The 14,744-nt window shown below is 38.6% G+C and overlaps 2 protein-coding genes across 2 annotated transcripts in view; one reads left to right on the top strand and one right to left on the bottom strand.

The window, feature by feature from the left end:
* LOC118413226 (5-hydroxytryptamine receptor 1D-like) overlaps positions 1-14,744 on the top strand; it is a 276,722-nt gene that overhangs the window by 7,822 nt on the left and 254,156 nt on the right. The gene's annotated exons all lie outside the window — the stretch shown is intronic.
* Positions 1,602-14,278, bottom strand: LOC118413229 (homeobox protein EMX1-like). Its single transcript, XM_035816462.1, has 3 exons — positions 13,294-14,278; positions 9,023-9,195; positions 1,602-3,100 (listed from the first exon to the last, which is right to left on the bottom strand). The coding sequence occupies exons 1-3, from the start codon at positions 13,784-13,786 to the stop codon at positions 2,906-2,908; spliced, it is 861 nt and encodes a 286-aa protein (XP_035672355.1). The 5' UTR covers positions 13,787-14,278; the 3' UTR covers positions 1,602-2,905.

Genomic DNA, 14,744 nt, shown 5'->3' with positions numbered 1-14,744 from the left:
ACGCACTCGCACAAGCAAACGCGCGCGCACACACACACACACACACACGCACACACACACACACACACACACACACACACACACAGAGTAAGACACACACACAAACACACACACAAACAAAACCTTACGTTCTTCAATTATTGTGTCCTTAGTCAGCCCAAACTGTATGTCAGTGAATGATGAATTAAAAAATCTAATTCTCAGGATCTGCTGTCAAGAATTTCTATACATTGTAGCTGAGAAATATCTCAGCGAAAATTTGTTTCTTATCATGCTGCATTGTTTCAATGCAGTAATAAGTTTAGATATCTGTACCAGGTGTATAACATCAAATGTTGTAATAACGATTTCGAGAAAAAACAAAATTGAAAACTTCTGCACCTGCATTTGACGGAAGACTTTTTTGGCCCCAAGAACATGACAGAACCATTTATCAGTATGGCATTTCGTAAGCGTAAATACTTGTCATATCATTTATTCATGCTTTGGGCAGTCCAACCGTTTAAAGTCGCTTCAACTTTGTTATTGAGAATCAAACCTAGTACCTCTACAAGTGGCTACCTCTTCCTCTGGCCAAAGTGATCACATTTTAATGGTCCCTTGGATAATTATCTTCATTGACACAAGTAAAGTGAAGTAAGAATTCTGTCTTTACTGAACACCTGTCCACATATGCCGGATCTTATCGGTCCCCTGAGTGGTTTACATAGCTTCCGGGTTGAATTGCTTTAATAAAAGTTACTAAATACATCGGAAATAATCGGTTAGATTAAAATGTTTACGTCTAAAAAACTCTGACAATCAAATGTCCCCATGTATTTTTATGTCCTCTTTTTTACCATCCGGTTTTTATCATTACTCTTGAAAATTGTGCTTTAGGGTGTCATAAGCAACATCAATTATTGTCTATATGTTATGGCCTTTTGCTTGCTACGTTCATACTTAAAATTCAATTTGAATTATGACCTTTTGAGTGACCTTCACCGACGTAAAATCCGTTGTAGTCAGACGACATTCTGACACTGAGGTGTCCAAAAGATTGCTGTTATTGCAGATAGATTCATATGTGTCATAAATGATGAATAATTTAGCTTCCATAGCAGTTCCATATGAATATTCAATACAGAACGATGTAGCCAGTATATTCCATTATTTTTATTATATTCTATGTTTGTCACTAAAAAAAGGGTCAATAACAACCAGACGCCATTTTGTTTGTTTCACGTTATGAACCGTTGTAATTTGTTTTTTTTAAACGCCTCCCATTGGTCCGTTTTCTCCCATCAATCAACCACTGCATTGACACCACAACCATCTGAACAATCTAGACATTACGACAGTGACGTATTGCAACTTTAAACGCTATTGCTTGAGCTGAATATAAATGTATTTACATTTGTCATTTACATGCCATCAGTAACATAAGTCATGGTAGACAATGCTCACATAGGAACTGAGACAAAGAAACGTTGATAATTTTCTCCCAATGGACACAAGGTGACAAAATTGTAATCACCTATCAAATTAAGTCATTCAATGTTTGATTGTCAGTACGTGAATGAAAGTAATAACGGGAAATAACAAGACGACGTCAACACAATTTTCCAATCTCGGCGCAAAACATGGACATTAAAAAAAACAATGATATCTCTTTATCATAAATTGTTTAGCCTTTTTCCAAATTGATATAACAACATGCGGGCAACACACAATACATCGGTCACCCTTTTTATAGGAATATATGACCCCGGAATTTCTTGGTTCGTGCAAACGACAACAAACTTCTGCCCAAATTTGTTTTCATTTTGTTGTCCACGTCGCCATGTACTTAAGGATGACTCTGTGCAATGTCATTGTCAAATGTTTTCTTTTTTGTTTTTTCCATGTGGCCAGCCTTAAAAACAAAACATTTTGGGTCAGACATTCAGAAAACCAAGGTTTCTTTATGCATTTCACAGTTTGATCCCTTTAAATAGTTTGAGAATGTCTCTATTGTTTGGGTGTGCCAAAAGTTGGCGACAAAGAAGAATTCGGCTAAAATAAGAGAAGGACACAGTCCACTGAAACTGCATGAATTCCTCTGTGGTCTTTAAGAATTTGGTGACAGAAAACCAACATTTCCTCTCAGGCGTATCACGGACTGCCCCTTCTGAACAGTTTGGACATATCTACAGTTCATGCTGTCTCCGTTGACAAGGAAAAATCCTGCTTAGTAGGTTACGAGAAGACGTAGACAACGGAAACGTCACAAATACTTTTGTGACCAAAGCATTTTGTGTCAGAAAATCAAAGGTTCCTCACTCTCACATATAGTTCTTCGCTCTTTACTCCGTTCAAACAGTTTGTACAGTTCAGATAGTCTTAACAAGGTGACTTGGTAGAATCCTGCGTAGAAGAGGGTGACACAGACGACAGAAACTGCACAAATTCCTTTGTGGCCTTCAGAAAAAAAAATGTGTCAGAGATAAACCAAGGCTTCCTAGATGATTTTTCACTGATTGCTCCTTCCAAACGGATTGACAAGTTTGTTCAGTCTCAGCTGTGAAACACGGAAGAATTCGGCTCAGAAAGATAGGACGCAGACGACTGAAACTGCACGAATTCCTTTGTGGCCTTAAAAAAATTATTTTGTGTCAGAAACCAAGGCTTCCTCACAGATATTTCACTGATTGCTCCTCTGAAACTCTGACAATGTCCGTACAGTCTCAGCAAGGAGACATGGAAGAATCCCGGTTCAGAAGAAGAGGATGCATACGACCGAAACTGCAGGGATTCCGTTTTGCCTTGAAAAACAAACATTTTAAGTCAGAAAACCATCTCTTCCTCTCAGATATTTCACTTATTGCTCCTTTGAAACATTTTCTACATGTCCGTACAGTCTCAGCTAGATATAATGTCCTTGGTCTCAGCTAGGCGACATGGAGGAATCCGGCTCAGAAGGGGAGGACGCAGACGACTGGAACTGCACGAATTCTCTGGTGGCTTCCCGCCACCGGTTGACGTGGTGCGCGCCCTTCAGACGGGGTGGAGACTTCCTACCTTCGTCTTCCTGTTGGTCCCGTTTGTATTTGGTCCTTCTGTTCTGAAACCAGACTTTCACCTGCAAAATGGCAAGAGAAAACAAAAAAGAAAGATTTAGCTCAAACGCAAAATATTTCAGATGTTTGATGATATTGAGAAACAGTTTCTGTTTTGTCTAAGTATTGTCATACAAATGTTTGGGTTGCTGTTTGCGCCATAAACTCATAAACGTAGCTGTTTTCGAAAGCTTTCCTCTAATTACTTTGAAGTATTGACATGAATGTTTGTTTCCTAGCTACTGGTGAAACGATAGGATTTCCCGGATCAAACAGCCAAACCAATCATTTCTAGAAAAAGAAACAAAGGAAAGGAAACAGAGCGAAAATTGTCCCAGAAATTCTATAAAGTACTTCAGTTTCGAGGGCATGTAGAAACGGACACCTTTTAAGTATCAACCTTCTTTGTTTTCTGGAATGGCTGCTAAAAACTCTACGTAAAAGAACGGAGGATTTTCGCGCCCAAACTGTAAATATTATCTCGAACAATTTTTTTTCACGTGATGTTTGTCATTCTATCACATTTCAAGTGTTTATCACCGGCCGATTCAGTATAAAAAATCCCAGTTTGTAAACACGTTCCTACGACACAACGACGTCGCAATTTCACCCGAATATTGCTTTGGGAAACTATGCTAAGGCCTAGGTAGATTCAACTTACCAAAGCTTTTAATGTTAAACTATGTTGTACATGAAAGGTTTTGCCAGTGGTAGTTTCATTGTAAATGTTAAACTGTTTGTAAACGATAGATTTATTGATAGTACGTACAGAATAGATTAGGCGGTAGCATAGTTTCATAATGTTTAAATGTTTGGAAACGTTAGTTTTAGTGATAACATGTAAACAAAAGATTTAGTTGCAGCATGGCTTCATGTCTTTAACTGTTTTGTAAACAATAGATTTAGTGATAATACGTACAGAATAGATTAGGCGCTAGCATAGTTTTATAAAGTTTAAATGTTTGGAAACGATAGATTTAGTGATAACATCTAAACAAAAGAGTTAGTTGCAGCATTGCTTCATGTGTTTAACTGTTTTATAAATAATAGATTTAGTGATAATACGTACAGAATAGATTAGGCGGTTGCATAGTTTTGTAATGTTTAAATGTTTGGAAACGATAGATTTAGTGATAGCATATAAACAATGGATTTGGTTGCAGCATAGCTTCATGTGTTTAACTGTTTTGTAAACAATAGATTTATAGACAACATTTATACGATAGATTTAGTGGGAGCATAACTTTAGATATAATGTTGTACTGTTTTGTAAGCGGTAGCGTTAGAAATAACTATAGATTATACTATAGATTAAGTTGGTGCATAGCCGTGTACATTTAACTGTTTTGTAAACAATAGTCCTAGTGATAACAAGGTCTAGCTGTAGATTTATTTGTAGCATATACATCTTTATGCTTGACTGTTTTGAAACGATAAATCTAATGATAACATGTATACGATAAATAGATTCTAGTAGTAGCATTATGTGTTCAACATTTTGTAAACGACAGACTGAGTGATAGCATGATGCATGCTATAGATTTAGTGACAGCATATAAAGCAATATCTAACTGCATTGTCTCTACCCTCTTCACTATCAACAGTACAAGCAATGGTATTTTACCATATATTTCATGTAATACTAAAGCTACTGCACTTAGCACAGTATGCGGGGAAGAACATGCATGTAAATATCGTCGAAAAGAAATGAACAAATATTCATCATTTCGATTCTACGTAGAAAACAATCTATAATTCGCCCCCTTCCTGAGATAATTTACACCTACTGAAGCCGTGAGCGACAAACCATTTAATCGTCATGAAGCCATGTTGTATACGTGTGAACCCGGCGGGAATAATCACCTATTGGGGACAACAATACAACAGAGATCTCTATCTCTCTCCACACGATAACAATCAACACAATTACCACCACCACCCATGTGCTCTTCATTATTGTCTTATCTACAGTATTTGATGTGGACAGTTGTTCATCAGCATTTGAATAATTTGTAAACACCTTCAAGTACCTCATTTTTTTCGCGGGAGTAATAGTATATTTTTGAAGGTAAGCTACAAAAGATGTACTGTGCGAATGGATAAATGCCTTTACCACTTTGGGGTAAATGCAGGCCACAAGAAATTAAAGAGTTTAACAAGTACACATGATATATGGAGGCTAGTGTGAATACTAATAATGTGGTTTGGCTTCTTGTCACTTCTATATAACGAGAGAAACGTAAGAAGAGAGAATGTTTTGTGATGCGCATAATTATAAGGAATGTGAATTTGTCCGTATTACTTAAGTGTAGGAAGCGGAAAAACATAGTTTAAATCACTTTGTTGATCAACAATCGAAATTATACTAAAAATGACGTTCATATCCTATACAGTGCCGATATATTTACATTCTTCAAAGAGGGTGCGTTTTCTGTTTGTTTTCCGAAAGCAATCACCAGACAGTTAATTCGCAACAGAGCATTCGATGCGAAAAATACGGGAAACAATTGAGTCTAGATGATCTAAAAAAGAGAAAGAAATTCTTGATTATATCGCTACCGCCTTAACTCTTTAACAAGGCATTAACTCTAATCTCTAACACAGATCAGAGACGGAACAAAGGATAATCGTTTACAGACAAAAGCGTTTTATATGATAATGTAGACGATAACATCGGACAATTTACTCTTAACGATTTTGGACACACACCTAGGAATACCTGTATAGGAAATAAACAATGTGCTTTGTTTAGATTGTATCAAAGCACGCAGGTGATTTCCGACAAAGCACCTGCATTTAATTATGTACGCTCTTAATTGTACCCTCTTAACAGCTCGTTAAGGTGATCAGAAACCGTTTAGTTTAAGATAGGTGTGGTCTACGCTTTGTTTTATAAATGGTATGGATCTATTTGCCTCAATTTGAAGCTAATTTGGTCTTAAGCACTTTTTAGATATCAGCGTATCCGGAGCAATTGTACATGAACAACGTTATGTATCTGATATAAACCAGAATGAGGGTTTCTACGCTCATATTTGAAGCCCTGAAATCATAAAATCATGTCATCGCTTAATATAATAATGTTTATATCCAGAACAAATCCCTAAAGCGGTCAGGCATGTTTGTGTGTATACATGCATGCCGTGCCCGGACCCTTACTAAATCAAAATTTTAGAGGACTATTACATTGTATCTACACAGCTGTCGCGTTCTATCATACATAGTAACAAAGGAAATTGTAACAGATCTTGCTCAATAAAACAAAAACATCAGAAGAAGATCTAAATATCAACGTTATCAAGAGACGAATTTCTAAAGCGATAAAACGCCCAAGAAAGTCAAAACAATCTATATAAATCTATATATACATTTATAATCATTTGTATACCCGTATTTAAGATTAGATTATAACGTTTATTTACAGGTTCGTTTCCGAAGGCTAGTTACAAGTTTATTGTAGAAAAATAGGGGGCACACTTGTAACAATAGACAGTGATTTTCATTATTGTAAAAAGGGACTACTCGAATACTCGAATGTTGGCTATATCTAGACAGTTTGGGTTGGCTTTTTTTAAGCGAAGGAAGACGAAAAGCCCCACTTGATAAGAACATACGGTAACAAAAGCACCCCATGACCCGAGCCAGCCAGTGTGTTTACCCAAGATTTTCCGTTAAATTCTCCGAGGTTCTAAAATGCAACATGTGTTCCCGGCTACCTACCCTACACACGCAGGTCTTCTCAGTCCATTTACCTCAGTCCTGGCGGTACATTTTAGGAGGCTCAGTAGCATTCTGAGATCTGCTTCGAATCATGAAATCATAAATGCAACTATTTAGACCCGGGTGTCCGCCGGAAAAAAATTAAGAGCGGTTGCGAAACGACTGGCTTTACAGCGGACCACCGGGCGTGAACAAGCAATGCGGGCTGAGAGAGCTTCTGGGACGAATTTACAAGAACGATAGAGAGGGCTGAAAGGGGCAATACTATAAAATGTTGCAAGTGTTGCTTTCCCGACGTTATGAAAAGTCAAACAAAGTGCTAGAGAACGTTTGTTGCATACAACACTCTGGGCGCAACTTTTGAACTGTTTTTGTCGCACAAAAATCGAACCAGTATCAAGCACCATGATTACATTTGTCGTACGATTGGTTTGCGATAGGCAAATTGGAGCCCTTCATACTCATGGAACAGTCGCGTTCGTGTGGTTTCTAGATTCCTAGCTCTGTTGCGATGGCCTTTGTGAAAAAGGTCATCATTGTACCTTTTGCGGGAACAGGATTTGTCATTGGCTCATACTCATAGGCAATACTGAAAACAGACGTCTTTACCTGTAAGCCGCCCTCCCAAACTCTCTATCGTCTGTGTTGTGAGCTTAGATTGTATGTATGACTTTTGACAGTGCGTATGCCCCCAGAAGACCAGACTTTTTAGTCCCATTGTATATGTGCTTCAAACACCAACCACGATAATGATGTCGGTAAGCGCTCCTCTAAACACTCCTGACAGTGCCTCTAAAAGACCAATTTCTTTATTGCACGTCTCTTGTCAAATTCAACTACATGTAGTAGTACGTTGTGGTGGACATCGTTCCCAATGTGGTTTTCATCACATTGAATATGAATATAGCAACGTTCTATTTTCTAAACTCACAGGGTTGTTCGAATAAACGTCCTACAGACTTTTGCCATTAGTGTATTTCATGAGATTGTAAATAGTGAATATTAAGCAGAAATTTACGATCTGTGGATAGATTTTATGCACTGCAAATGTACTATTAAAAGCCTGTATTTTATTATGTCTACCAGAGAGCTATCAATCAATGGGTATTGAGGTACATGTAAAGACTTGGCCATATTTTCCTGTTCGGTTCCCGTCGCGACTTTGATGGACACTCGGTCGTTTGGGGGCGGCAAAACGGTTAATTATAGGTTTAACGATAATCTACAACATACATAAGCACTAACCCCCCTAGATTATACACACATGTACATGCGTTTATGGTTCAAGTCAGAGGTGGTCGTTATGGACTCGGAAAACCGTTTAGTTGATTGAGTGAGTGTTTCACATGTGGCCCCAAAGGGCAAAACTATTGAAAACCAAACAAACAAGGAAGAATTTGTGATTTTTCTACTAAACACAGAAAGACAAAAATCGTGCAAACCGCTTTACTTTAATATCTAATAGTATATATCATACAGAGAATTGTATAGTTGGCGACCACATCTGAATAAAAATCTAGTCATAGAGGATATACATATATCATAGAGAAGCATGCTCCATTTATCTATTTCAATTTACGATTGTTTCATATATCGTAGATTTTGGAGACACAATTTGCTTTTTTAGTATTATCAACACATGATTGGCGTTTTTTGTTGATATTATATACTGTATATATTTGGTTTCTAAACGTTTACATTTGTATTCAGTTTCAAAATGCAAACGTTCAGAGTTTATTGTAGCTCATTTTGTAAGTGCTCGTTTGTGTTTTTTTTTACATCCTTTATCTCTAACCGTGACAATAAAACAATGAACGTTTACGCAGTAAGCAGACTTGAGACAAGCATTTGAATGCGAAAGAACAGGCAATTGCAAACCATGGAGGTTGCTGTATACGCAAAGGTTTAACTGTACAGTAACATACAGCATATTCTTGACATTTAAGTGTCAGAAAAATGTACGTCGGAATCCTCGCACCACTTGGTTAAAGTTTGGAAGTTACCTATAGAATTTCATATTCAAGATCTGAACACAGGCAGAAAGTATATATATGTTATTAGCTTTTACGAACATTCTACTTCGTTTATGTCTTGCGGTCAATTTCTGTGCATTTTTACATGACTAGTCGCCCAAAATGAAATTCTAGGTTGGAGTTGGAGCATATGCAGCTATAGCAAAATTTATCAGATAGATCCCAAAACAGAAATTGTTTTTTCTCTCTCACCTGTGTCTCGGAGAGCGTGAGTTGTTGCGCCAGTTGTTTCCTCTCCTGCCCGACGACGTAGTGGTTCTTCTCGAAGGCGTGCTCCAGCCGCAGGAGCTGGGTCGGCGTGAAGGCCGTGCGGACCCGCTTGGGCTTACGGAACGGGTACATGAACCCGGGCGCCCCTTCTGGAACTGTGGAAAGAGAAAGAGAGGGAGATTTATAAAATCGTTTTTGAATGAAACGTTCTAGAAAAATAGTTTAGGCATGATGCATATCTAAAATATGGTTGTCGGGGTGTTGGTGTTGTTGTAATCTTTCCGAAGTAGATAAAGAACACTCAATAGGCCTAGGCTTATGGAACAGGTACATGAAACCGGGCGTGCCTTCTAGAACTGTGAGAAGAAATTTACAAAGTCGATTTTGCTTTTGAATGAAACGTTCCAGAAGTTAAATCAAAAGTAGTTGAGGCACTAGTATGATGTATATCTATGCGCGATGGGGTGGGTACTTTTGAGCTCAAGTTGAGCTTTGAGCTTTCGGAGATAGAGAACACTTGTGTCTACAGAACGGGTACATAAATACATGGAGCCGGGCATACCTTCTGGAACTGTGGAAAGAAATTCATGAAGTCGTTTTCAAATGAAAAGTTCCAGAAAAACAGTTGATGTATAATGCTAGTTTATGTGCGATATGGCGGTGGTGTGGTGTGTTGTGAGCTTTCGGAGATGGTTAGAGAACACTTGGGCTTACGGAACGGGTACATGAAGCCAGGCTTGCTTTCTGTAACTGTGGGGAGAAATTTATAAAGTCGTTTTTTGTTTTCAGAGAAAACGTTCAAGAAGAAACACTTACAGTATTCCGATTGTGAGACACGCGGTAGACGATGGGTTTCCTTGTAGGATTTTAAAAGGTTTTGGCAGTTTGATAGAGTTTGTCGTTGTTGAGTGTGTTTGATACCCACAGTTCTTTGTCGGATTGGTGTGTGATTTAGTTGTACAGTGTTTTCGAAACTTCAGTTTATAGTATTCTAAGAGAATTAGAAAATGTAGTCACAGATTCTTAGTTTTATGGTGCATATACAAGCGTGGTCAGTGCATCGCTACGTATACGTTTGTTCTTGTTTTAATCATTACTATGCTCTACGGTATATAGAGTATAGTATAGTAGAGTTTGGAACCGTTCCTCGTCAACCGCGAATTGTTCATATTTAGTATTGATCAATTTACCTTCAAACCACAACAAATTAAGGAACTGAAATACTCTATTGTTGCCTACAAACAAAATAAGTTACGCCTCTTTCACCGAATAATTTGAATTGTGGCGATCGTCACCTGGAATCTAAAGTGGCCGTAAATAGAAAAGTAAGTATTTTCCAAACGATGTAGACACTGCTATATGGAGGTCTCATGCTCTTTCATATTTACAACATTTCATGTTGACGGTATGAAAAGTAAACAAGAGTGTTTATGATAATATAGTAACCCACAATTACTATTTTGTTATTTTATTTATGGATGTGTTTTATCTAGATATCGCCCAGCCATGACTAAAGTAAGGATTAGCAATCACCCATTGTAAAGCTGGTCGATGCAACCAGCTTCATCCATATGACAGAATAAATGTACATTTTTAAACAACAATCACGGTATAAAACTTAGAACAGGTCATCTAAAAACTACAGAAAAACTCAGGGGTATATATATTTTTACAGAGGAGTTGCTAGCAATTCTCCTTTAACTTGCCTGTTGAATTGCACTTTATGTCTCTCACGAAATACTAAGAAGAACGGGTCAATGGTTTTAAAACTCACCCCCAGATTTTTTCATAATCACAGATGTCAACAGTTTACTTTTGTCCCTTTCTTCTAATGTTCCTTTCCATCTAAACTAAAGCCCACCTTAAATATGTATTCATAGTTGACACTATGGGATCATTGCTATCATATTGGATCCTTAACTTAAGCTTTCTAAGGCGATTAACTAGCCTTAACCACTTTACTTAAGGGTATTGGAATGGCATGATAAAAGATAAATATCAAATTAAGTACAGACCGCACAAACATTATTTGGGGTTGAATCCTGTGCTATTTTGGGATTATCCTTTGCAAAAACGACAGATTTGTAAGCTGCCAGTATGTACATATACACATTGCACATGGATAAGAAGAAAAATTGGATTGGGTAGTTTGTTTGGGCCTTATGGTCTTGCTGTGAGGGGTCAGATTCCCGCGGTTCAAATCTTTTTATCCCGTCTTTTGGGTCAACAACTTATCGTCAAGATCGTTTACACTGGTGTTACAAGCCACTTAAAATTGTTTACATACTCGCTTGGATACTTCGTACAGTTTTTTCTCTCCTGTACTAGCTGTACGTACAAGATAGCCTCCTTTCAAAGCACTAGCTGAAATTACACGATGAGTCTATTTTCTGTGTGTAAGAAGGTGGGATGTTGTAGACAAGGGACGATTGTCTAGCTGTTAACGCATGTTCAGACGTTTCCCTACGGGCGTTAATGGGCTATAGTCCGCTGAAACTCTGTGCGAGTGGCCGAGGAAATTTTCTATGTCAGTTGATTTCCTTACAAACCAAGGACTGATATAATTAACGATTTTGAAAGGGGGTTTGGGCTGCACCAGTCTTTCGGGAGGGGCGTATCATGGGAGTCCTGTGGTCAAGGATGTGCCTCAAGCCAAAGGGAAAAGGGCTAGCAACCCCTCCCTGTAAAAATATACACTGCTACTGAAACAGCAACTTGCTGACCTATAGCGCTCTTGCTATGTATGTAGGCACTGCAAAGATGAACGACAACAATGACAATGAAAACTACATTGTTAATGACAGTTGGGTCTTAAAAGAATAACTTCGATATAAGATCATATAACATCGAATATGTAGGTGGTACTATTTTGTCTTGGCCATTGACATAAAGCGTATCGTTAAGAATACATATCACTCTCTGTCCCCCTTAAAACATAACACATGGGTGGAAGTACAGCATATTTAATACCTTGCTTAATTTACTCATTATTAGCAATTCTTTAGTAATGATCAGTCTGTACACCTTTTTTATGAAATAAGGCTTATACTCTCATTGTTTTATCAGATATCAGTATGTAAGAAACGGTACATCTCGATTTTTATTTTAGAAATGATACTAGGAATCCTCATAGACACTTATGTTTCTCTTTCTCTCTACAAGTTGTTGACTTATTCAGAACTATTTTGACACGATTTTAGAAAGAGGATATAAAATCTGAGGGCCAGTTTTTGTCTGTAGTCGGCCGGCCTCAACTTCCATCCCGCCCGTCTAGCTCATAAAGTCAGCTCGGTAACTTGAGCTGCTCCAAAACCAAAACCACAGCCATGCACATGATGCAGGGTAGGACTGAGCGAGTGTTGTTTCAAAGCACGGTGTTTAATTTACCAAGAATTAATGACAGGCAGTAGAAGACAACGAGAAGGAAGAAGAAATTACAGCTGGTATCCGGTAAAGGAAGTCGCTTGTTGACTTTTTGACAAGAAGAAACACCAGCCGAGAAGCTACAATACAGTACCTTTCTGTCTACCCCTGCGAATTCTTTCCCGTTTTATTAGATAAATATGAACTGTTTTACGTTTGTTTCCTCCCTTTCTAGACGTATTTGTTATGATGATGATCAAAACTATAAACGTTATTTTAAGGGGAAAGTTTTGCAAATATTGACTTAAGATATAAATTTGTTTTTAGAACATAAGAGGTTTATTAGATGACCCCAGGATTCACTACTCTAGTACACCAGCATGTCTTTAAAAGGTTTGTACAGGACAAAGGAATATTTCGGAGGGTTTGATACTTTCTGTTTTAGATACAGTTAAGAATTAAGACGTATGAATTAAAATTTGAGAGGTGTTTTAACTTTGAGGATATCTGGACTACTTAGAATTATGAAACCTAAGCTTTGAGTCACTTGACCTAGTTTAAGAACATTTAATCCTTCCTGTATCAATCCCTCCAAAGCGTGTAGTAGATCTACTGTTTCAATTTATTCTTAATCAACTTTAAGTGATCACCTATTCCCCAAATATGGAAGGAAAGCATAGCATATCAATATAACGTCCAGATCATACAGAAGAGGGTGTGTTCGAATATTTTGGTACTTCACATTTGCAGTAATAAGTAGAGTAGAATAGAGAAGATTCTTGAGCCAAGTCTACAGAAGTTTATGTCTGATCGCTACACTCCTGTAACCGCCTTCTTGATATATTTTTCTGTGAAAACTTGAAAAGAAAGAAAACACTTCAAACACGTACCTTGTAGTCTGTGCTGAGGTAAGAATCCGTGAGGCACGACCCAAGGGTGAATCGGAGACATGGAATGTTGCGGTAAGAGACCGTGCGGCGGGACGACCGTGTGCCGGGGCGCGGACGGGGCCATGCCGACGGGCAGCCCGCCTCCGTACTCGGCGAGGAAGTGTGAGGTCGGTACGGTACATACTGAAGAAGGAAACCCCGTCGCCGCTGTTGCCGTGGCCGTAACCTGGATATCGTGAAGTCTATGGAATGATCTAGGGTCTGTCTGATGACAGTTCTGCTGGGACACGATGGTAGGATGATGGGGGCGATTGAACGCTGGGTTGACCGAGAAAGCGGACAGGCCGCGGCCACCCGGTAGAGACTCGGCGGGGAAGCATGCCGTTCCAGCCGCAGACACATTGTGAACCTGTTTCGGTGCAGGGTGGTCGTCTTTTGCCACCAACGACTCTATCGAGAACCGGTGCTTTGGTTGAACTAGCACAGGCATCATCGCTCGTGTTCAGTTTCGACACGACAGCTGGCATGTACGTTTTAGAATAGAAACTATTCTTGGTCCATCTCGTACACTTACTTTTCAAAGTCCTTTTAGTCGTAGATAGATCCACCATATATAAATCCTTAGATGTAGAAAAGAATTAGACACTCAATAAGAGTTACTAAGCTAAAGCGTAGCACCACAGTATACCGGTTCAAAATACACTATACTCGCGTTTCTTGGTATCCAGGCTTTAAATGTGACATTATTTCCAGTATCCGTTCTAAAGGCTTCGCCGTTGCTGCAACTTTGTCAAAGAAACACATATGATCCGTCCATCTTCTGAAACAACAGTCTGCCTTTCTTGGAATATATCTGCGAGTTGGAAGCAACTGCTTGTGATAAATCCAAGATGCGAACAGGTCTGCTCTGCTAGTAGTCCTTCGGTAGCCACACTGGAAACGAGAGCTACAACTAACTACCCAGGGAACGATTCCTGGCTTCTGGTTGGTTACTGGAACAAAGATGGCTGCCTGTCATGGCGTCTTGACACGACTTCTGATTGGGTAGACTATACAGGGCCATTATCTTTTGACACCTTTTTAAGCTCTATTTAAAGTGTTCGCTAATTCTTATATAGATATACATATAAAAGCCTGCAACGTTTTAGAATAAAACAAGGAACCAGGATTCAATTCAGAATTAGTGTCTAACAATCTTTGCAGGTGTAACTTTCTGACATAACTCTTTGACACAACTTTCTGACGTCAGTGTATATGAAGGTTAGACATCGAGGTAATGAGATACTAGTAATCTGTTTAAACGTTACTCAAGCACTTGGATACTTTTAGATAATGGTCAGAAGGTCCAGACAACATCTGTCTTTTGTCAAAAATCGGGTCTTACAACTTTTTAAAGTTTCCCCAACTTTCGTATGCTGCAATTCATATAACACACAGGTGCAGCAAGAAGA

The sequence above is a fragment of the Branchiostoma floridae genome, chromosome 4, assembly GCF_000003815.2.
Source record: "Branchiostoma floridae strain S238N-H82 chromosome 4, Bfl_VNyyK, whole genome shotgun sequence".
Classification (NCBI taxonomy): domain Eukaryota; kingdom Metazoa; phylum Chordata; class Leptocardii; order Amphioxiformes; family Branchiostomatidae; genus Branchiostoma; species Branchiostoma floridae.
Note: the sequence above shows the minus strand (reverse complement) of the source record. Positions and strands in the feature narration are given on the sequence as shown.

Bases quoted from the DNA above. Each gene is read 5' to 3' on its own strand.
- LOC118413229 (XM_035816462.1), bottom strand. From the start codon at position 13,786: ATGATGCCTGTGCTAGTTCAACCAAAGCACCGGTTCTCGATAGAGTCG. The intron at 9,196-13,293 runs GTACGTGTTTGA...CTCTTTCCACAG, and splicing joins ACCTCAGCACAGACTACAAG to TTCCAGAAGGGGCGCCCGGG. The intron at 3,101-9,022 runs GTGAGAGAGAAA...GCCATTTTGCAG, and splicing joins TCACGCTCTCCGAGACACAG to GTGAAAGTCTGGTTTCAGAA.